This window comes from Abrus precatorius, unplaced genomic scaffold (assembly GCF_003935025.1).
Source record: "Abrus precatorius isolate BTA unplaced genomic scaffold, Abrus_2018 Scaffold2, whole genome shotgun sequence".
In the NCBI taxonomy this organism is placed as follows: domain Eukaryota; kingdom Viridiplantae; phylum Streptophyta; class Magnoliopsida; order Fabales; family Fabaceae; genus Abrus; species Abrus precatorius.
The window spans coordinates 33,975,783-33,998,955 of record NW_020874362.1 but is presented as its reverse complement, the minus strand read 5'-3'; the positions used below and the strand labels follow the sequence as shown (position 1 = coordinate 33,998,955).

At 32.0% G+C, this 23,173-nt stretch overlaps 4 protein-coding genes across 10 annotated transcripts; 3 read left to right on the top strand and 1 right to left on the bottom strand.

Annotated features, from left to right (window-relative positions):
* Positions 1-5,108: 5,108 nt before the first annotated feature.
* On the top strand, positions 5,109-10,838 carry LOC113857919 (general transcription and DNA repair factor IIH subunit TFB2). Of its 4 annotated transcripts, none has more exons than XM_027490220.1 (15): positions 5,109-5,613; positions 6,171-6,338; positions 6,954-7,022; positions 7,245-7,338; positions 7,483-7,583; positions 7,696-7,741; positions 7,826-7,885; positions 7,980-8,048; positions 8,174-8,257; positions 8,377-8,460; positions 8,991-9,076; positions 9,343-9,433; positions 9,999-10,079; positions 10,158-10,232; positions 10,311-10,838. In XM_027490220.1, the coding sequence occupies exons 1-15, from the start codon at positions 5,501-5,503 to the stop codon at positions 10,443-10,445; spliced, it is 1,356 nt and encodes a 451-aa protein (XP_027346021.1). In that variant the 5' UTR covers positions 5,109-5,500; the 3' UTR covers positions 10,446-10,838. The 4 variants fall into 4 exon arrangements, with proteins under 4 accessions (XP_027346021.1, XP_027346020.1, XP_027346018.1 ...); XM_027490219.1 differs by having other exon boundaries at positions 10,324-10,837; XM_027490217.1 differs by having other exon boundaries at positions 5,116-5,613; positions 9,319-9,433; positions 10,311-10,792.
* A 335-nt stretch (positions 10,839-11,173) lies between these two features.
* Positions 11,174-14,486, bottom strand: LOC113858743. Its single transcript, XM_027491486.1, has 5 exons — positions 14,208-14,486; positions 13,758-13,811; positions 12,644-12,747; positions 12,199-12,237; positions 11,174-11,635 (listed from the first exon to the last, which is right to left on the bottom strand). The coding sequence occupies exons 1-5, from the start codon at positions 14,281-14,283 to the stop codon at positions 11,543-11,545; spliced, it is 366 nt and encodes a 121-aa protein (XP_027347287.1). The 5' UTR covers positions 14,284-14,486; the 3' UTR covers positions 11,174-11,542.
* A 158-nt stretch (positions 14,487-14,644) lies between these two features.
* On the top strand, positions 14,645-19,383 carry LOC113857666 (endonuclease MutS2). Of its 4 annotated transcripts, XM_027489779.1 has the most exons (6): positions 14,645-15,404; positions 15,780-15,874; positions 16,003-16,987; positions 17,082-17,606; positions 17,938-18,396; positions 18,695-19,351. In XM_027489779.1, the coding sequence occupies exons 3-6, from the start codon at positions 16,046-16,048 to the stop codon at positions 19,004-19,006; spliced, it is 2,238 nt and encodes a 745-aa protein (XP_027345580.1). In that variant the 5' UTR covers positions 14,645-15,404; positions 15,780-15,874; positions 16,003-16,045; the 3' UTR covers positions 19,007-19,351. The 4 variants fall into 4 exon arrangements, with proteins under 4 accessions (XP_027345580.1, XP_027345578.1, XP_027345581.1 ...); XM_027489777.1 differs by lacking the exon at positions 15,780-15,874 and having other exon boundaries at positions 14,755-15,404; positions 18,695-19,383; XM_027489780.1 differs by having other exon boundaries at positions 14,803-15,404; positions 15,780-16,987; positions 18,695-19,372.
* Positions 19,384-21,524: 2,141 nt separating this feature from the next.
* LOC113859888 (REF/SRPP-like protein At3g05500) lies at positions 21,525-21,950 on the top strand. The gene has a single exon (XM_027492553.1). It carries the CDS (start codon positions 21,525-21,527, stop codon positions 21,948-21,950), a length of 426 nt encoding a protein of 141 aa, XP_027348354.1.
* The last annotated feature ends 1,223 nt before the right edge of the window (positions 21,951-23,173 follow it).

The following is a 23,173-nucleotide window of genomic DNA, read 5'->3' as shown; positions in this document are numbered from 1 at the left end:
TTATTTTAAAATATCTTAAACTCTTATAAAATATAAATAATTTAAATAAAATAAAAATTAATAAAAATAAGAAACACATCATGATTAAAATTATACAAAAGAACATATATTGAATAGTTTTAATTTTTCTAACTTGTTTTCTTTTTCGTATGACTTTAATAACAAATTGAATTCATTGATAGGTTAAGAGTCATTTGTAACATTAAAATTATTTACATATTCTCTATAAAAACTTGTCAAACTTATCCTTCACAAATTAATCTTGTTGATAGGCCTCAAACCCCCGTGCATGTAGACTAGCTCTTGCAAAATAGTATTTAGAAATTTTAATTGCAAACAAGCATATAAAAGCATTATTAATGGTGCAATTTATGTAAGTTACTTAAGTGATTAGTTTATAATTATTTTGTGAGACCTACAACATTGGCTTTTTATGCAACTTTAAGCAATTTTTTCGTCTAATAATGCAACTTTATAAAATACGTTAAATAAATTCTATAAGCTATTTTATAAACCTCTCAAGCTCACATATTACATATACAACATATTCTTGTACAAGAAACTTTGTTGCTATGCATCATGTAACTGTATTAGTTTAGTTATTGTAAGTAGGGTTGAGCAAATTTTAATGTATTTGCTAAATTTGCTTAAATCAAAATTATTTTTAAAATTGAGCGAATTTATATGATTTTTGGTTTATATTAGTTTAAAAAAAGTTACTCATGGGTTATTATGGTTGAGTTTGAACAAATAATTTTTTTTCTTTGTTAGTGTTTGAACCCAACCTTATACTATTTATCTTTGTAAGTGTTCAAAGTGAGACAAAGGTCATGTGTATGTTTTAACCCATACTCTTTAATCTTGAATTTTATAACTGATGGGTGGGTGGGTGTAGCCACTACGCATATAAAAGATTGATCAACGGTAAGTTCAGACAACTCAAACCAAAATAAATTCAATTAAAAGTAACTGAAGAAGTTAAATTTAGGCTCAGTTTAATCCAAATATTATCATTAGTTAAATCATATTTAGGTAATCACAGTTGCAAAATAACAAATTCTAATAAAGACCAATCTAAACCTAACCCTAGGAAAGAAAAGGAATAGAAGATTTTAAAAGGAAAGAAAAGAAAACACAATTACAAAGTCATACATAGATACTAACATTAGTTATAGACTAACATTAGTTATAGCCTGTGTAGTTGCATAAGTCCAAGAGAGAAGACAACAACTAACATAAGAGAAGGTTTTCAGGATCAAAGTGACATAGAAAGATAAGTGATTCTAATTAGGGTTTCTTTCCTTTTCTACTAGGGTAATATAAGTCGGGCTAGGTTATGAACAAATTTTGTTATGGGCTAGCCAGTTCTAATGGAGATAAAAAGATATAGTGTTAATATTCGGGTGGGTCAAATAAACTTGGTTAAAAAAAATCAACCGTAATCGTCTGATCCAACCTATATGTAACTAAAAGCTAAAATTGAATTAACTTGCACCAACCTACTTGACACTTAATTTTGGATCTTCAGTTTCAATCAAATAGTCAAATCATACATAACCTTAATTTCTTAGTCTTGCTAGAGGAAGGACAAAAGATTATTTTAAATTTGAAAGGACAAGTCTTAAGCGTCACACAAAGAAACTCTTTCCCTTGCGTCACTCTATCATTTTAGTTATTTTGACTAGTTTATCTTTGTTAGCATGCAATGTGAGGTATTAATAGAGAAGGTACACCAAGCTAACAAGTTTCGCTTTCTTGAATTTGCTTATGCATTGCTAGGCTCGTTTTTGACCTTTTCGGGCCCTAGGCTTAACCGTAAATTGAGGTCCCTTTTCAACTAAAATGTCCCTTATTTTGTTATCAAGATTAACCCAATTTTTAGGATTATAAATATCCAAAGAAGGAATTATTTGTTTTTCATCAATGTCATTATTAGTAGGAATTGTTTGTTCTTTATCAATGCCAATATCAATAAAAATTGTTTGTTCTTTAAGAGGACCAAGATTTTCAATATTAGATACATTTGACACATCATTAGACTCGTTTGGATTATTAATTTCATCATTCTCATTTACTTCATTTTACAAACTTTCATTTGATTGATCTAAATTTTCATGAGAAACTATATTTCTAAAAAAAAATTTATCAATAGCACCTTTCTGTGATTTTTTTTAACTCTTCAGCACATTTTTTTTTTCTTTTTTCACTTCCAAATAAATGATTTTTAGGCAATATTGCATATAAAAGATAAATTAGACAATACAATCATATAAAAAAAACAATAGCACTTGGTAGAAGAATTCAAGTTGAATGTTTGCTTTCACATTTACTAATTCCAAAAGTATAATCTAGTCACTATAAATATGAAAACATAATTATAATAATCAATTAGGAAATTCAATGAAACAGACATTAAATTACAGTGGTATAATATTCTGCATAAAAAAGAGAATTAGGGAGTTGACATCAATTAGACTTTAAACTTTAGAATTCAATCACATAACCAAATCACAGACTTACAATAGTATACTATATACTATAATTCATAAAAAAAAATTAAGGAATGCAGAACAACTAATGAAAGGCTACTTTAATTAAAACCCATAAATACATGTCATACATTAAATTAAGATTAAAAACCTTATAAGAAAGAAAAGTGAGGAAGAGAACAAAATACTTCAACAATGGTAGTTTTAGATTCTAGCAAAATGCTGAATTGTAGATGAGACTCTTAAATATCAACTATGGTGGCCGACAGCTAGTAGGTGTAACACTGATTCTTCGGCACAGCCTAAACAACCACGCAGGATAACAAAAGAAAGAACCACAATGCCAAAACTGTTGTCAAGATTCTCCAGAAAATTTATTTTTAGAATTTCAAACTCTTGACTCTCGAGTATAAAGTAAAATTGATAGCTTCAATTGATTGATATTTGTAATTGATAAGTGATGTATTCTCAAATGAAATTTGACCCATTTTACTTTGTAAATTTTTTTTCCCATTGTCATGGTCATGGGAAAATAGAGAAAGTTTAATGTTGAGAATCGTTTAATTTTTTTGAAAAAAACTAAAATTTTACACGAGCTTTAATATTAAGAAGAGTAGAATTTGAAAATTAGAGGAAGATTTGAGTATGAAAAAGTCAAGGAAAAAGTCAAGGAGTTGACTGCGTTTATGGCAAGTGAGGTGTGAGAAATTGGAGGATTTTTTTTTTAATTTTTCTATTATTTTTCTATTGTACACTGCAATTAAGAGCCATAATTTTTTTTCACATGAAATTAGAATATAATTTTTACTTTGAGCCCCTTTTAGGCCTGGGCCATGGGCAACCATACTCCTAGACTACCCTCAGAGTTGGGCCTATGCAGTATTGCCCCTTGGTGATTGGATACAAGTCTTTATTATTGATGACATATTTGCATTGTCTAACAAGTCTTCATCAATAACCTCATCATCAATGTCATCCTTGCTTGTTTTTGCCCTCATCCAAAATGCTATCACCTTATAGGTGATGTGTGGTTGGTAATGTGTGGTTAAGTTGTAGGTGATAGTAGTTATAAAAGTTTTTTTAAGTGATAGTAATGATTTTTGAGAAAAGTTAAAGGCTCATGTTAAGATTTCTTTCACTCTTTCTTCTTAACTTCAACCCCTCAAAAACTCGTTAAAATCGCAACTCTCATAACCTATTTAAATTTATGATAAAAAAATGACTAAAATATTAGTATATTTGATTCACATCAATTTTACATTTTTAAGTTTAAATCTAAGTAAAATTGACTAATGTCTACCCTTAATGGTTAGAAATTACTTTTTTTTTTGCAATTGGTTAAGAAAATCCATTAAAGGTGCTCTAAAGGATGAAACTTTTAATTTTCTTTGTTCCCTCAATTCACAGTTGTTGCTTTCTATAAAAATTTAAGTTCTCTCGAATTCTTAGTATATCGTTGCTGTGGTGTTCGTTAGTCCTACAAACTAAAGGTCCCCAGTTCGATCCTGGGCAGCAACATTTTTTTTTATTTGTTATACTCGTACTGATACAAGGCACTCCACTGCATACTCTTCCAACTTCACGGCACACGTATTCCATAGCTTGCACCTATGCACCCGTAACATTTAAAATATGCTATGTAAAAACATAAAAATTGATGTATTTCAATCATAAAATAAATATTACAATTATAAAAACTAAATTTTCAATATAAAATTTTAAAAAAAATAGAACGCATTAAAGTCTGTGTTGATATATTCATATTCAAGATGTGTTATACATTGATACACTAATGTTCAACATCAATGAGCATGGGTCAATATAAAAAATATTTTAAAGCCATTAAAATAAAGGTTACAAGGATGATAAGGAAGAGATATTTCTGACAATAGATGTGAATTTATTATTATTACAAGATGATGTGAATAAAATCCAAAAAAATATTAAATAAGTGGGAGTATTTGAAAATTTTGGTGACAGAATTCATTTCTTTATGTGAGTTTCCAATAATTACTTAAAATTAACTCTAAATATTAATATTAACATTTTTTTTATGATACATGTGTTTTGAGCTTTCATATCAATTCAAATTAATATTTTTAATTAATTATTCATAAGAGGTTATTACTATCTTTAATTTCTCTAATTAATATTTAAATTGATTCAGCAAAAATTGGTATTTATAAATCATTCCTAAAATAGTCTTTCTATCAAGTAAAATAATTTTAAAATATCTTAAAACTAAACATTCTATAGTATTTGATTTTTTATATTAATTACATTGAATTTATAAAATTTCCATTTTTATATATTTCATGTATATTTTGAAAAACATTTGCAAAATTTCAATAAAAAGTTTAAGAAGACATTCAATTTAGCTTATTATAGAAAAATTACTTATTTTTATTAATTTTATGAGAGCTTGAAAAAAATATTTTTAATTGATACGGACTACTTCCTCACACAGAACATTTTAGTTTCTACAAACTCTTTGATTTTTTTTTTATTATACACAATAAAAACTGAAAATACTATAGAATACTTATTATAAAAAATATTTAAAGATTCCTTTTTAAAGTAATTTAAAAGTATTTAAGGAGATGCAATTTCTTCTCCCTTGCGTTTGTGTTGTGTTGGTCCTCCAACTCCACAAAACCAGAGCTGCCATTGCTGCCTTTCTAACTCGACTCTGACGATTTACCCAAACCGCTGAACCGGTTCTTGTTACTGGTTTTACATTGGTTCGAACCGGTTTAAACCCTGCAAAAAGACCCTTTTCGCCCCTTCTGAGTGGATCCATGTTTTTCTTCAATTTCACTGTGCAAAGTGTCTCTAGCTTGGCGTTGAAGCTCTACAATTATGAAATGAAGCCTTGTTCGTGATGGGTTTTCGTAAAGTTACACTCTTTTCCTTTCAGTTTGGTTGATCAAGTTCTGCAGAAAGACCCCTTTAATCAGAATCCGATTAGAGAAAGAAAAGTTGAATAAAGAGGTGGTTGCATCAGAATCAAAATGCCAGAGGTTAGGATCATTGCGAAGAATTTCATGGACATGGTGGCTTCCATGCCCGCCATGAAGCTCGATAAGCTCTATGAAAATGGATTCATCTGTGAAGCTATTCTCAGGTCATTGTTTTTGTACCTTTTTTTATCAGTGCCTCCGAGTTCCAGTGATTGTTTTTGATTTGAAGTTTCCTGTTTTTCTTTTGGTTTTGGGAAAACAAGCGTGAATATTTTGCAAGCTTATATAAATTATAGAAAAGGTTAACCTCAGGGCTGAGTTTAAGCCCCTAATAATAGCAAATTTTTATTGCACTTAACAACTTTAATATAATGAATTTGTTCTTTTTCAATAAAAATTTTCTACTTTTGTATGCATAAACTCAACCTAAAAGCTGATGATAACAAAATTCACAAATTATTATGGGTATGTATTTGTCTCAGTACTAGATTCTTATCTATGATATGGTTCACCCTTTCTTCGTATGGTGTTTAGTTTTAGTAGCTTTTGCTTATTCTAGAATGCAAAAATAAAGATCATCAACTTGACATCTTCATGGTGCCATTGTTGTTTTGATCTTTTTTCTCTGTAAGTTCAGAGTTAAGTGGGGTAAGTAAGTTATTTGTTCATGAGTTTCTTGACTTTTGGCTTTAACAGATACGTATATATCTTACAATATCAGGTCTCTTCCGCCTCTTGCCAAGAAATATGTCTTACAGATGCTGCATATTGATGTGCAAGTGGCAGCTAAATTATTGGAGGAGTGGGTGCTTCCCGATGGAGCTTCAAAGCACAGAGTAGCCGTTGATAGGTTGGTTCAATTGAGAGTTTTTCTTGAAGCTGTTGACAGGTATGCATTTATTCACTAATGAAAAGTTTTGTTTTTAATACATTTTATTTAAAAAATGAAAAGTAGACATTTGTGTTTTTGAATTATTCAAGCCAATTCGATACATTTTGAATGACAATTGGATGAATGTGAGCCCCTAGTATGGAGTGTGGACACCTTTTTTGCATCTTGTAATGTGTTTGAAAGTCTTTGTAATCAACCGTACTTTATTTGAGGCATGTTGTAGTTCAATGGATAATATTTGCATATCTGATTCCCACCCATGCTCCATGGCATGCATGATATTTTTTTGCTTTCCCTTTTGTTTCTTTCAGAACACAAATGTGTATACCATTATCAATCACTTCATAGCAATAGCATGAGGCAAATGCTTAATACTGCTAACTTACTTCTGTTGAATCTGTTGTTTTTGATTTTTTTTATTTTTTCAATTTATGAGTAAGAGGAACTGATATCAATGCGTGGTTTATTTTTCTGAATTGTATATATTATTATTCATCTCTTTATTATCTTCACGTCTGGCTTTAAGAGTTTCCATAGTTCTGGAACATCACTATTGCCAATTTGGAGTGTAGTCAACCTGATTACATTAGTAAATTTTTCTCCTTTTGGCAGGAAGAATGAAAAGACTTACAAACTTAACACAACATTTCAGAGAAGTCTCCAGAAACTTTTAGTACAAGGGTGAGTAATACATCATTTTGTCTTCTTTTTCTGTTCATGGTAATAGTTAGCTTGTCTTGTTCAATATCATGAGATTAAATGATCAGAATAACATTTAATAGTCAATCCTGGATTCTGAATTTGTTAAGAGCAATTACTCCTATTAAAATGTAGACTGTGGTCATACTACTAATTCAATATTTGCTTCAGCTATTAATATTTCCTCATGATTAAATATGGCAGGGGAACTTTGCCTAGGGAATCAATGCCTTCTAATATTACTGTGAGGCTCCCAACATTAGAAGATCTTGAGGCCTATGCTCTACAACAATGGGAGGTACCATGTTTCGATCTTTTGATTCCAATCTTTTTAATCTTGTACTACATCTATGTAGTTTATTCGTAATATTATTTGTTACATAAGTCACTTTAATAATTTTAAGCCTAACCTCTTCTGCAACTTTGTTTTGTGATGAACCAGTGTTTCTTGTTGCAACTCATAAGCCCAAGTCATGTTGAAAAGCCCTTAAATATTAGCTCTTCATTGATGAAAGTTTTCCAGCGGCGTCTCCTTAGCCAAAGGTTTTGTTTTCTTGGAAGTACTACTTCTCATCTGTAACAGTTTCTTGTAAGTGCATATGGGTATTGCAAACTGTGTCTCATGTTTGATGCATTGTTTTATGTGACAATACAGAGACAAAGAAGCTCCAAAATTAACTGAAAGTGGTTTCCAGTTTTTGGTATGCATCAAATGATATATGAGCCAATTCAACTTAATGCAATGCATTCTCCTAAATATTAAGATTGTTCCTTGTGGATTACAGCTGATGGATACAAATGCACAGCTTTGGTACATCATCAGAGAATATATCTCAAATTCTGAGGTAGTTCTAACTTTTTATTTTATTTTATTTTAATATTGTTTTTGCTATTTGTTTCTAGTTTGTACATGCTCTTCATCATCCACATTTGGTGCAGGAGAGAGGTGTTGATGCAGCTGAGTTGATCTCATTCATGCTGGAGCTTAGTTTTCATGTTATCGGGGAGGTAAGACATCCTTGTTCCTTGATGAGAATTTTGTTGCATAAAAAACCAATATTATGGTATTCTAAACTACTTCCACAAGTTTTGTGCTGGTAAGAATTTGACACGTGATTTTTTCAATGCATTAGGCCTACAATATAAACACATTGACTGATTTTCAGAGGAACATAGTTAAGGATCTAGCAGACCTTGGACTGGTCAAACTTCAGCAGGTTATAATATTTCTGTGCTTATTTTTTTCAGATAACATCATAAGGTTCAAGATGATTTTAACTGTATATTTATTCACTAGTATCTGTCTCCCTTTTCTTCTTTTGTGAAAATTTTACAGGGCAGGAAAGAAAGTTGGTTCATACCTACAAAACTGGCAACCAATCTTTCCATGAGCTTGGCTGATTCATCATCTAGAAAGCAGGTTTCTTCTTTGTTTCAGAATAGATTTATTTTGATGGAAAATTTAGAACATTGCCTTGTTTTAAAATGTAGTTGTTCATGTGTGTCTGTATTTGTATATGGTTTAGATGACCTTGTTGGCCATGCTATTTTGTAAGTATTAATGTGATTTATTAAATCAATATAACCAAGTTGTTTTACTTGTTCTATGCGGATATTACTGTTGGACAGGTTAGGCAGTCTTGGTTGCTTCATCTGAATCATTCTAAACTCACATATACTCATGTTCATTAGGGTTTTCAAGTTTTACTGGATTAAGCATAGGAGATATGTTGATTCTTGTTCAAGAATCTTTTGTTGAGTGTATCATCTCTTACACCTCAGACTTAATGACTGCCTAATATGTCGATTAATTTTTGGCTGGCTATATTGAATAGATACTTTTCTGTTATAGTAGCAATAATTATGCCCTTTAAAAAAAAAAAAAAAAACCTATTTTCTGTTCAGAGATGTGAATATTAATGAAAAATGTCATTCTATTTAATTTTTCAGGGATTCGTGGTTGTAGAAACAAATTTTAGAGTTTATGCTTACTCAACTTCAAAATTACATTGTGAGATATTGCGGCTATTCTCCAGGTATACCGTCAAATACTTTGTAGAATGCTATATTTGTCAACTTGTGTCAAATAAAGCCTCTAGACTTCCCTCAAATTTCCCGGTCATTTGTGTTTTGGAACTAATAGATATCAGAATTTGTTCTTCCTAGATGATGATTTTGGAATATCTTTAATTTTTCTGATACTATTTTTATATAAAACCATTAATTCAGCTATTAATTTTTGAGCTGCCTATTTTAACAAAATAATATTATTGCTTAGTCTCGGTACTTGTGATGTATCCAGGGTAGAGTACCAACTTCCAAATCTTATTGTTGGGGCTATCACAAAAGAAAGCTTGTATAATGCTTTTGAAAATGGCATTACAGCAGAGCAGGTAAGTATTAGAAAATAGAAATGTTATCTTGTAATATCTACTTTTAAATTAAGATAAGTGCCTTCCACAGAAAGATGCTATGTTTTGTCCATTTGCCCTCTGATTGTTTTTAGCATTTCAATTTTTGTAAAATAAGTGTTTATGTAAGTAATTCTTCCAAAGGAATTTTAGACACGATATGCGGCTACCAGACCAACATCAACCCTTTCTGGCCATAACCTGTCATTTGAATGACCTTCATTGATGAATAGATGGAGGTGCATAGGACCTTTCATTAGTAAATTAACTTTCATTTCTTTACTACTGTACACTTCCGGAGCCTGATATGCTTTACACTCACTAAAGTTTTGACGGATATTATTTTGCTATTTTTGGTTAGATTTTTTTCCTTTTTAATATCTTGACTAATAGTAATCTATATTCATTTTCATTTGCATGCAAGCCTTAAGTTACTTAGAGATCAGTGTCTAAGAAACCTAGAATTTCCATATCGATTGAATTGACCTTTAGTAAGTGTTCTTCAGACAATCTCTTATGCAGACAACTGCATGCGTTGATGTTGCAGATAATCAGTTTCCTTCAGCAGAATGCGCATCCTCGTGTTGCAGAGAGGATACCATCAGTGCCTGAAAATGTCACAGATCAGGTTTCATATCTCAATATCATGTATGTGCGTGTATGCTTCATTTTCATTTTCTGATGTGTGGCATTGCAATGGTGACAGATTAGGCTGTGGGAAGGAGATCTAAACAGAGTTGAGATGACAGAAGCATATTATTATGACGAGTTCCCTTCCCGAGTAAGCAACTTAGCATCATTAATTTGAGAGTTCATGTGGCGTTATGTGTGTGTGATTATTTGTATCATTTGTGGACAGGATGTATTTGAAGGTGCATGTGACTGTGCCAGAGAATGGAATGGCTTGTTATGGGAAGATTCAAAGAAGATGCATATGGTGGTCAAAACTGAGGTACATACCTATGTGCGAGATTTTTTACGCCGCCAAAAGTAGTAAGAAAGGCAAGACCATCTCATGATGCATCTTCCTCCCCCTAACATGCAATGTAAAATTAGGACCAAAAAGAATCACTTTTTTGAGCTCCTTTTAAAGGAAATGGTTATACAATTGGCAGCCACATGTATTCTTTTTTTGTTTCATATTTTCACTTTTGGAAAAAATATTAAGAAGAAAAACAAAACGAACTTAGCCTTCAAAGTAATTAGTTTTGACATTCTTCCTCTTCTCTTCAAATCTTTTTGTTTTGGTAAGGGAGACGGGAAGTTATTTCCCTTTATGATTTTAATGCTTTGAAACTTTATTATTTTTATCATTATTGAATTGAAATAAAGTGTAATATTGTGCCGTCAAAGTATTATAAAGCATAAACTGAGAGGATCTCGTGTGACATGATACGTGTGTAAGTTTTGTATATATTTTTCTTATTAGTTTTTATATATTTTTACTTATTTAATGTTTATCAAGAGAGACACATAACTCGCATATAATCATATCATGTGAAATTTTAACTTGAGAGAATATAGTATTATTATTATTTGCGTCAATCAATAACATTTCTTTCCAATGTAATAGGAAAAAGGTTAGGGGGAAGATGTTCACGAACAAGTCTCGGGGTAATAAGTAAATGTCAATAAAGGATAAAAGGGCCCGCTAATTTTTGGGGGCAATATCTTAATTTTCTTTTCTAAATTTTATTGAGATGAAGGGAGAAACTTGCAATAAACTTAATTACTTAAGTAATCATATAAATAACAATATAGGTCATCAACTTTCTCTGATAAAATCATGAATGTCGCAGTTACACTATAATTACCCAGCTACCAAAAATTTCCAGTATTCAGTGTTATGAGACTTCCAAAATCACAAGGCAGAAAGGCATGAACGGTGATGCTGTTGACCACAAAATGAAACTAAATCATGCTGATACAAAGCTAGATGTAAGATTTTAAACAACATATATAAATTCCTGTGAAAATATAACCAAAAAAGAATGGTTAAGAATACCATTTTTTTATAATAAATTTAGGTTGTGTTTGACTATGCGGAAGTAGGAGGCATATGATGATGTGGGTCAGTGGGGGTTATACATGTTATGACTTCTTCGGCTTCTGAAGAGACTCAGTCTTAGGCTTTGGTTGCCTGTTAGGACAAACTTTATCAGCTTCCTCTGATTTAACCTCAAACTGCAACATGCCAAGGTATATAAGGTTATTACATGTAAATATTTAAATATTCATTAGAGTTTTGTAGACTTCTATTAATTCTTGATATTCAATTCTAGATGTGGAATGTGTAAAATACCATGAAGTAGCAACAGCCATTGCAACCAAGATATTGCGGTCACATCTGATTCATAATTTAATACCTAGGATCTGATTACAAATCAATTTCACGATACATTTCCCTATTTAATATTTCAACTTATGAACATGAGATTCATTGAAGGTTATCAAACTGATTTGAGAATGAAACTCCTGATAAACATCATGAGCAAGAGAACCTTGCTATAGGCAAACACAATATGATCATATGGAGGTAAATAAGCTTTTATAAATAGAAGTTAAAAAATTACAATCATTATGTGGTTCTTTTATTTTGTAAAATAAAATAAAAATGGTAGAAAAAAGGGCCTATATGAAACGAGCATAGCAAATCCAAAAAGTACCATTCCCTCCTGTGCTTGTTGAAAAGATTCTAATAATTATGACAAGTTAACCAAAATCTATGTTCTGGACATCAAACTGACCTTGTAACCGCAGCCAGATACACAAGCATGAAAACATTCCTGTACAAGAAGGAATTACTCATCATTAATTTGTAAAGATAAAGATAGTAGCCATACCATACTATAATTAACCTTAAGCTATTAAAAAGTTACAAGAATATTGTTATGATTGGCAGTGGCCATTATTCCTTCCCAACCCTGTCCAGATTTCAGAGCTGAAAACTGGCTAGCCAACTAGTTGACTAGTCCTATTAAACAAATTTAGCAGCATACAGAATCATTGGCAGCCAGAGACCACAGTAACAGTTCAATAATTATGTTCTTATACCTCTTATCAAGCTTTTATTCTATGACAATAACACAACAATCAACATTTAGAAACCTTCTTTTAAGGTTGCAGAACCAAACATTAAAACAGTTAAAAGAGAGCAACCATTAGAGAATCAGAAGTTGCAAACACAAATACCTCTGAATAACTGGCAGCTCCAGGGGAACGATCAATATAAGCAGTCCACTGCTGGTCCTTTAGTACAGGATCCTTGTAGCATATTTGATTGCAGTCCTCCAAACCTGTTTAACCAATACTCTATCATTTGTAAATCAAAATCAAGTTCTGTCACCAAACAAGTCCAACTTTACAGTCACATTTTTTACTTTCTTTTTCTTAAAATGTGCTAGGAAGAAACTAAGTTGTGTTTGGACACAGTAATTCAAAATTACTACTATATGGATAGTTAAAAAAAGAAATTTTAAAATATTGTATAATTATAATTAGATAGTTTTTATATCAAATAGAAAAGATTTCAAGTGATTTGTCTTAGAGAGAATTTAAAAATCTCTCTATTATGTTTAAGTTTTTATATTTATCATTCATAACTTCTCTCACACTTAACTCTAACTCTAAGCATATTTCATTATTAATTTCATATTTTATAGAATTTTTAAATTCTCTATCCAAACATAACCTAAGATAAACCAAACAAGTTGATAGCAATCCTCCTCAAAATATGAGCTCAGACTGTGTAATCAGCTAACTACTTCTGCCATCTACAAAGCCAAAGCCATTGCTTGACCTCATATAAGTTCTCTACGTCGCTTCAATAGCAAAAAAATAAGAGCCTAGAGTTATCAAGTCAAAACAAATTTTGTATATTTTTAAAATTATTTATTAAGGGGAGGGGAAAAAAAACTCAGTGACTATTATGGTAGTATTGATTCCCGAAGTACAAAGAATCTGAATTTTGTAAAGCCTATATTTTGAGCGGATATAAATTTGAGCAAATTACACTCACTGCCCAAAGTTGGATGAAATTTCATCAGATATCTCTTCTTTTTTGACTTTATACAGACCACCTTAATTTATATAACAACATAACACCGTATACCATTCTTGATAACATAGATCTCCCTTGATTTATTATGCAGTTACATGAATCAAGTGATGTAAAAAACGAGAAGGGTGCCAAATGGAACTTTGAGAAACTTAAGAGGGGGTGTAAACTTAGTTTGTCCTAAACTTTTTGTGTGCATACATAAGATTGATAAGAAAAAAATATTAACAAAGATGCAAGTGATCTCACATTCTTCCCATGTCTCTCCATCCGAATTACAGCCCTTTTTGCAGAACACTCGCCCTATAATAAAACAAGAAGGATTTGTGAGAACAAAAAGGAACGCAAACAATGAATTTGGAGGGCAGACCGAAAACCAATTAACACCAGAATAACCTCACATCAAGATTATCAACCATAATTGCTATAAGAGCCTTCAATGAACCGGGAATATTGCTTCCTTAAGTTACCTTAATAAATTATAATATATACCAAAATAATTTATAAAACGAAGAAAGAAATTTATTTGAATGATTCAACATAGAATCTACCCAAAAATTCAAAATTAGCCAGAATTCACGTTATGGGCAAATGAAAAGGATTGCACAATTCCCAAATTCCGTTACATAATGCTTATATGCATGCATATGCCAACATGAACATTCCTTAAACGGTATATTGAAGTGGGGGTTACATTACATGGGATTTTTGTAAGGGCAGCGTATTTATTGGTACATTGGTTTCCACATGGAGACGCCCACTGCTGCGGTATCATCCTTGTTCCTGTTGTTCTTCGAGAGGATAGCAAAGACAAATAAATAAGCCATATTAACTTAATAAGGGTGGTTTGGTCATTTCCAATGTATATCTACCGCACATTTCCAAGTTTCATGGGCAATTTTAAGAGTAACATTATGTACATATGATTCACATCGTTGATCGTAAGTTGCCACTTGTCATTAGCTTTCAAGAAAATCAAAATAATTTATGAAAAAAATTGTTTCCCATAGTATAAAGGCAACCATGTTTTTTATAGACCACTTTTATAAGATAAGCAACTTGAGTAAATTTGGTACCTCTCTTTCTAATTCTAACCATATTATCTATAAAATTGTTGGCTGAATGATGCCCAACCCATTGCAGCCACCAGATAGAGTGAGATATAGGGGTTATCCTCTGATGGGGTGTTTTCACCACACATTTTGGTTACAAGGTTTTTAGTGAGAACAAACTTCGTTTGCCAGATAATTTATTCCCGCGAAACACTAACGTTAACTCGGTTGAAAGTAGCGAGCATTCGTAATCGTAAAAAACAGAAACGACGCCGTTGAGCTGGCCACGATTGGTTGAGGGATATAACACTGCCAAATGAAACAAGGTCCAATTCCAAAACCCAATCCATAACGAACGGGTGGTAGACACAGAAACAGGGCACAGTGAGTCACCGATGCAACTCGGCAGCACCGTGTTGATTTCGGTGAATAAACCCCCAATCCCAAAAGCGTTGCTCATCTGCTCCAACTCCAACTCGCCCGAGTCGAACTCACTCCAAGCCAAGACCCTCAAGACGCTGGAATGGAGCTCCGTTTGCAAGCAGCTATCGGCGTTCACCTCCACCACCATGGGCTCCGCCGCCGCCCTCGACGCCCGATTACCCATCGGCCGCACCCTCCGCGAGAGCCAGAAGCTTCTAGATCAAACCTCCGCCGCCACACTCGTCACCCAACCTCTCGACTTCTCCGGAATCGACGACTTGACGGAAATTCTCGGCGTCGCCATTTCCGGTCACTTGTTAACAATCCGAGAGCTTTGCACAGTTCGCCGCACACTCTCCGCTGCCAGGGAATTGTTCGATAATTTGAAACACTTCGCTTCCGCTTCTAGTCATCCTCAAAGGTGTGCATTTAAATTTCTAGTGCTGAACATAAACAACTTTTTTTTTTCCTTTGCTTTTATTTTCGGTGAAATTGTCATGCATTGAATCAGAGTAAAAATTATCAGTTAGCACATAATTAAAAAATGATAGTTAGAATTATGATCAGTGTTGGATTATAGCGTGTAGTAGTTTCTTGTCATAAGTAAATCCAAATTATGTCAATCGTTACTTGGACTTGCATTCCAAAATGTTTATATGACTCTCATACTCTCGAATCTAATTTTGAGCTAGTTCAAAGGGTTGGTATGAAGTAGTAAAAAGTAGCTTTCCCAGCATTCAAGGGTTTTATAGTCTGATTCAGTTTACAAGCAGCTTCTCTTATGCATTTTGGCTAGGTGTTGTATTTTTCTTGACAAAGTTTGGAGCATAGATCATATGGTAATGGATTCTCATGTCTCAATAAGGCCTTAAAAGAAAGTTTATCTCAAAGGTAATGACTGAAATTCAGAGTGTTATACTCTAATTACACTTGTCTTTTAGTCATTATTGCCTCTTTCCAGAAATTTCAAGATAATGATCAGAATTGTTAACTTTATTGATGCAATCGTTTACTACCAGGTACTTGCCCCTACTTAAAATACTGGAAAATTGTAATTTCCAAATGGACTTGGAGCGTAAAATAGAATTTTGCATAGATTGCAATCTTTTAGTAATTCTAGATAGAGCAAGTGAAGAACTGGAGATTATTAGATCAGAAAGAAAGAGGAACATAGAAATTTTGGATTCTTTGTTGAAGGAGGTATCATCTCAAATTTTTCAGGCCGGAGGAATTGACAGACCATTAATAACTAAGCGCCGATCTAGAATGTGTGTGGCCATCAGGGCTTCCCATAGATATTTGCTTCCTGATGGTGTAGTTCTGAATGTTAGCAGCTCCGGAGCAACATACTTTATGGAACCCAAAGACGCAATAGATCTGAACAACTTGGAAGTTAGGCTTTCAAACTCTGAGAAGGCTGAGGAAAGTGCAATTTTGAGCATGCTTGCATCTGAAATAGCAAGTTCAGAATCACATATAAATTATTTATTGGATAAACTTCTTGAGGTTGATCTTGCTTTCGCAAGAGCTGGGTATGCTCAATGGATGAATGGGGTATGTCCCATTTTCAGTTTAGGTAATTTTGAAAGCTGTGATTTTGTTGAAGGGGGCAATGATACCTTAGTCACACAAGATGATGATGATTTAACAGTAAACATTGATGGTATGCGACATCCATTACTCCTGGATTCTCTAGAGAACATTTCAAATAATCTTAGTCTTAGATCTGGAAATGTTGCTGAGTTCAGTAACGGAAATGGAGCAACGGCTTCTAAGTATACGACACAAGGCATATCAGAGTTCCCTGTGCCTGTTGACTTCAAAATTGGATGTGGAACTAGAGTGGTGGTGATCTCAGGACCTAATACAGGAGGGAAAACTGCTTCCATGAAAACATTGGGGCTGGCATCGCTTATGTCAAAGGCTGGAATGCATTTGCCTGCCAAGAACAATCCAAAGCTTCCTTGGTTTGACCTTATCCTTGCAGATATTGGAGATCACCAGGTAAAGGTTTTATAGACAATAAAAGACTTTTTTGTTGACATCATGTAATTGTTTTATTTTTTGTCTGATCTTTTTTTCCTCCTCCAAATTGAAGTCCCTTGAACAAAATCTCTCAACTTTTAGTGGGCACATCTCACGTATTTGTAAGATTTTGGAAGTGGCCTCAAAACAATCACTTGTTCTCATTGATGAAATTGGTGGTGGAACTGATCCTTCAGAAGGTGTGGCTCTTTCCACCAGTATCTTACAATATCTGAAGGATCGTGTTAACTTGGCTGTTGTGACTACTCATTATGCTGATCTAAGTAGTATGAAGGAAAAGGATACCTGTTTTGACAATGCAGCAATGGAATTTTCATTCCAAACGTTACAACCAACTTATAGAATCCTCTGGGGATGTACTGGTGATTCAAATGCATTAACCATAGCACAATCTATTGGCTTTGATAGAAAGGTAATTGATCACGCACAAAGATGGGTAGAGAAGTTAAAACCAGAACTGCAACAAGAGCGGAGAGGAATGCTCTATCAGTCATTACAGGAGGAAAGAAACCGATTAAAGGCTCAGGCTGAAAAGGCTGCTTCCATTCATGCAGAAATTATGAACGTATACTATGAGGTACAATCTAGATGCTTTTCTGGAAAGAGATTCTTTGTTTCTTGATTATATTTCTTTTGCTTGGTCGACACACACAATAATGTTGCTTTTCAAGTTTATCTGAAATTTGCATCCTAAGTAAGGAGCGGGTAAAATTGACCAGAAAATCACAAAATGACTATATTCACAATTATAATATTAAATAAGTGCATAGATTTTTCCTTCCAAAATGTTCATGACGCCTATATTGCTGGAAAATTGTTGATAAAGCAAAAGTATTCCTGAGTATTTTCCAGAAATTTAGAGTTTCTCATTTCTTTACTTTTATCCTATTTTTCTAAATATTGCAAAGATCCACGGGGAGGCTGAAGACCTTGATAGACGTGAGATAGAACTTATGGGCAAGGACTCTCAACAGGTCCAACAAGAGCTAGCGGACGCAAAATCTCGGTTGGAAACTGTGATACAGAAATTTGAGAAGCAACTCAGAACTCCTGGTCATGATCAGCTCAATTCGCTTATCAGAAAATCTGAATCTGCAATTGCCTCCATTGTAAAAGCTCATACTCCTGCTGATAGTTTTTCTAATGAAGCCAATCACACTTCATATACCCCACAAATTGGGGAGCAAGTCCATGTAAAGGGATTGGGGGGTAAATTAGCCACAGTGGTAGAATTGCCTGGGGATGATGAAACAATCCTGGTCCAGTATGGTAAAGTGAAAGCCCGTGTAAAGAAAAGTAGCATCAGAGCTATTCCATCTAGTGCAAAGAATACCGTAACTAGTTCTTCCACGCATCAGGGGAGGCAGGTACGTATAAGGAAGTTTAGAGCTGTCATGCAAGTGCTCAATTGATATAATTAACATGGGAGGGAAGAAAACAAAGTGATGTATGCATTTCCATTTAGTTGGGCAAGCATTAATTAAAAGAGATCTTTCTGAACATGGAAAAACCTAGCTGAGCATTCAATCAAGACCCAGACATTATTTTTAATGACAATGTCACAATTGAAAGAGGAAAAAAAAGGGGGGAAGGGGGGATTGGTCAAAGTATTCATTGGTCTAAAAACAAAATGCTGAGTTCTAACATTTTGATTTAATTTTGTAGAGTCTGCCGAATGGAGAATACAGGGGTAATGTGGACATCAAAACTGACGACTATATTTCTTATGGTCCAGTGGTGCGTACGTCTAAGAATACTGTGGACCTACGAGGTATGCGAGTAGAAGAAGCTTCTACCCACCTTGAGATGGCAATTAATGCCACTCGGCCATATTCGGTTCTCTTTGTTATACATGGGATGGGCACTGGAGCTATTAAGGAGCGTGCACTGGAGATTCTTCAAAACCATTCACGTGTTACTAATTATGAGCCGGAAAGTCCAATGAATTATGGTTGTACCATTGCTTATGTCAAGTGAACCCTTATTACTCTGGTGTAATAAACAATGCCAGGTTGAACCCTCTTTTGTTAGGAGTTTCCCTGCTTCTTGCTTACCTGATCAATCAAAGGATTAATTTGAGATGTACATAAACACATTTGATATAATGTGCTTAGAGTTCGTAAAAAGCATTTGATATAATCATTGTTTTTTACACTAGAGCTGTAGTTTGCAGTTCACGTGTCACTTTGTTTTTTTATACAACTTAGGAAGCATTCTTTACAGCTTTTCCTCTATCAAGAAGGCGTGTTTTCATTTGTTTCGACTATATGATTACTACAGATTGGTAGCTCTCTGATGCAATGATTTAAGATCTTATTTTATAAAGAAAACTGTATGTTAAATTTATTTACTTTAATTCTTCTCACATACTTATTGCAAGCGATTATCATTTTCCAATAATTAATTTTAAGGATTTCATTTTGATTAACTATGAATGCTTCGGCTCTCATTTATACACAATCACATCTTTAAATTTTAATTTAAGGCAAATGTTAATACTCTTAAAACACTGGTTAAAAAAGTAAAAATAAAAACTTTTGATCAGAAACTATCATACATTATTTTTTCGTGATTTTTATTACATTTCAAAATAATTTTTAATAAAAACCTATATTATTAATTTTTTAACCGAAACTTCATAGCACTGGTTACCAAAATTCTTAATTTAATTAATATTTTCATTCCTTTCTTTTATCCTAAAAGGAAAAATAAAATTTAAATTTAAATTTAAATGAACTCTTAAATCTATATAAGATCAATTTTTGTACTTTAGTCCATATAATTATAAAAATTGTATACTAAGTTTTTATACAAAAGTTTATTTTTAATTTTCTTCTTATTATTATTATACCTTATAATGATGTTAGTTCTCTCTCTTACTTAGTAAATAGTTATTCAATGCAATATATTTAGTCCTTATACAAGTTTTTTTTTTTTTGTAATTTAGTCTCTATATGTTAAAAAAATTTGGTATATAAGTTTTTATACAAAAATTTATTTACAATTTTATTTTTATTATTATGCTAATATTTTTATGTTAGTATCAAGTGATATTTTTCATCATACTTAAAGAAGTATTTTAAATTTTTTAAAGAAGCCTCATATTCTATTTCATACTTTTTCAATTTATAACATTCAACTTAATTATATAAGTAAATATTTTTTCTCTGTAAGAACTTTCTTCAAATTGTTAAAAAATAAAGGTTTTTATTTTTTACTTTTTTTTTTTATTTTATCTTTTTCCTTTTCATTGAATCATAACTTAGATTTGTGCCAATGTTTTAAACAAAAAAGAAATAAGATATTTGTTTAAGTCATTTTTTAAGAAAATTATATTTTCTCTTGGATCTACCGATCATTTTGATTGTTGAATCTCATGTAAGTTAGGTAATACTTGTATTGGCTGCAAGCAATATAGGCACTTTAGGTAAGTCTGTGTTGACCATGCACTCTCTTATCATATTTATATGAACATTAAACTTTCAATATTTTTATTTTAAATATTATTATTTGTCTACTTTATCATAATCATCATTCTTTTTCATATAATTTTTATTTCAATATCTCAAATTTTGATCATGTTCTTTAAATTGTGTTAAAGTCTAAGAATTTTTTTTTCTCTATATCTTTAGTACATTTGTAAGAAAAATTATAATCACTCTTTAAATTATTATTACTTTTATTTATTTATAAATTAAAAAAGTATAAAGTAAAATATAAAGTTTATTTAACTAATCTAAAATACTCCTACGAAGATGGTAGAAAAATATCATAACACTAATATTAAAATATTACTATAACAATAGAGATAAAATTATAAATAAAATTTTGTATAAAAATTGATATAATTTTTTTTATAAGAATTAAATTACAAAAAGAAATTTTATGTATGATTAAAACTAATTTAAATCTAATACATTAGATAATCGTTTGTCAAATAAGAAAAAAAAATTATTGTTATTATAATGTACTTGCAGGCAAAAACGAAATTGAAAATAATTTTTTTATGAGAATTAATATATAATTTTTTAAATTATATGACCTAAATTATAAAAAGGGATATTATGAAAAGACTAAATATATAGTTTAAGATAAAATTTATTTTTGTTGACCAAAGTTTATCTGAATATTAGTAACTATTTTTCCGTTGACACCCTTTTGTGCGTCAATTGAGTATTAGAATACAAAGTTGAAATGCATCAAATGGTTTCTCTTTCCAATTCCATCACCCTAAGATCTTGACGCATTGTTGCGCTCTGTATCTATATTTTACAGATGTTCTTATGTTGTATTGTATGGTCGCTTTAAATAGAAGTGAAGAAGGAATTAGACGGTGCTATGCTACATAAGAGTCTTCCCATTCCTATAAATAGCTCAACAACTCATCATTCCTATATATTTCTATTCTTACTCATTTCCTTTCTATATTCTTCATGCACAACGCCACAACCTCAAGTACCTTGATTTCGTTCAGGTTCCCACCCTTCAATTCCACATGCGTGCCGCCGCCGTCTACGCTCGCGCTAAGGACCGCTCCGGTCCCGGCGTCCGTTCCGTCGAGGAGGCCGTCAAGAACGTCATCAGTCCCGTCTACGACAAGTTCCACCTCGTTCCCGACGAGCTCCTCCGCCACGCAGTCCGCTATCCCGACCGTTCAGTCGCCGCCGCGCACAGCCCTGCCGTCGCCGCTCGGCCCACCGCCTCCGACATCCCCAGGACGGTTTACGCGAAGTGCGAGCCGTCGGCGAGGGTGCTCTACGAGAGGTACGAGGGCAAGACGGCGGTGGCATGGCGGCGGTTGAAGCGGGTTTCGACGTTCCCTCGGGTGTCGGAGAAGTATGATGAGGCGTTTGTGGCGGCGGCGGAGAAGGGATTTAGGGTTTGGGGTGTGGAGAGGATAGCTAAGGTGTTTAGTGAATGAAGAAGTTGGTTTGTTGGGTGCGATACTGCGATCAATCCTTGTATGTTTTCTATTCTCTTCCTATCTTTGTGCCTTCTTTCCCAGTTTTTGTGAAAAGGCTCAAGTCATCTTTTGAGGGAATCTTAGTTAATGGTAAATTTATAAAAATAAAAAATAATATAATAATAAAGAGAGATTTTATTACCTTTGTTTTAAGAACATCATTCTGAATGGAACAAAAATGCCACATTTTAGACGCTTCATTACTGTTTTGTAATTAAAATTAGCGGTTTATCTTAATCAGTTGTAAAATATCTTTTTCTAATTTTTTATAAGGTGCATTTTATTAAATTACATTTAATTTTGGTTAACTTTTTATTCTTAAAAAACTATTATAATATGATATTCTTTAGGTGTTGCTAACATTATTTATTAATTAAAATTAAAATGTTATTTGAATAAAATATTTGTACTGAATGTTGTTGTATATATTGAAATACAATTTTAATAAAATCTTTTAGAAGGAATATTATAAAAAGACAAAATGTTTATATTATATTTAAAATTAATTAAAAAATAGTCTCAATTAAAGACAACATAAAAATACTTAATGTTCTTCTGCCCAGAAATTTATATGATTGTGTATTTTTTAAACTAGACATTGAACTCATGTCACTTTAGCCAGATACGTTTTATTACTGTCATATCTAGAACATTATTTTGTAAATACTTATGTTTGTACCTATTATATTATTATATTGTTACACTAATTAATATTTTATTTTGGGGAATATAATATTAATTATTATTATTATTATTATTATTATTATTATTATTATTATTATTATCCTATAATATGTTTTATAGAATAATTCTAAATCATATTCAATCTTGTATGCTTATAAATTTTATTAATTGATAAATAAAGAAATTATTAAATATGTTTTTATTATTTTAAAGATTATATATATATAATATTTTAAAAAAATATAAGAATTATTAAAAAGACATGTAAGAGGATATAGCATTTCTTTTATAATAAGATAATGTGTGTATCTACATATTATATATATTTTTTGTAATATTATTTTTGATTATATATTATTTGTGACTATTATATTATTATTAAGTGCTTAAGAATTTACAATTGATTTTTATTAGTATTTAAATATTAATAACAAAAACTATTACTGATCCAAATTATATATAATATTTTTTTTCTTATCTATTTTTTCCTTTCACTC

What these genes read in the sequence shown, in the direction of transcription:
- LOC113859888 (XM_027492553.1), top strand. Translation starts at nt 21,525, where the DNA reads ATGCGTGCCGCCGCCGTCTACGCTCGCGCTAAGGACCGCTCCGGTCCC.
- LOC113857919 (XM_027490217.1), top strand. Translation starts at nt 5,501, where the DNA reads ATGCCAGAGGTTAGGATCATTGCGAAGAATTTCATGGACATGGTGGCT. An exon ending in CGGCGTCTCCTTAGCCAAAG is followed by an intron (nt 7,584 to 7,695) that starts GTTTTGTTTTCT and finishes GTGACAATACAG; the next exon opens with AGACAAAGAAGCTCCAAAAT. An exon ending in ATGACGAGTTCCCTTCCCGA is followed by an intron (nt 10,233 to 10,310) that starts GTAAGCAACTTA and finishes ATTTGTGGACAG; the next exon opens with GATGTATTTGAAGGTGCATG.
- LOC113858743 (XM_027491486.1), bottom strand. Translation starts at nt 14,283, where the DNA reads ATGATACCGCAGCAGTGGGCGTCTCCATGTGGAAACCAATGTACCAAT. An exon ending in TGCCCTTACAAAAATCCCAT is followed by an intron (nt 13,812 to 14,207) that starts GTAATGTAACCC and finishes GTTTTATTATAG; the next exon opens with GGCGAGTGTTCTGCAAAAAG. An exon ending in TGGAGAGACATGGGAAGAAT is followed by an intron (nt 12,748 to 13,757) that starts GTGAGATCACTT and finishes TTGGTTAAACAG; the next exon opens with GTTTGGAGGACTGCAATCAA.
- LOC113857666 (XM_027489777.1), top strand. Translation starts at nt 14,956, where the DNA reads ATGCAACTCGGCAGCACCGTGTTGATTTCGGTGAATAAACCCCCAATC. An exon ending in CAGATATTGGAGATCACCAG is followed by an intron (nt 16,988 to 17,081) that starts GTAAAGGTTTTA and finishes TCCAAATTGAAG; the next exon opens with TCCCTTGAACAAAATCTCTC. An exon ending in TTATGAACGTATACTATGAG is followed by an intron (nt 17,607 to 17,937) that starts GTACAATCTAGA and finishes AATATTGCAAAG; the next exon opens with ATCCACGGGGAGGCTGAAGA.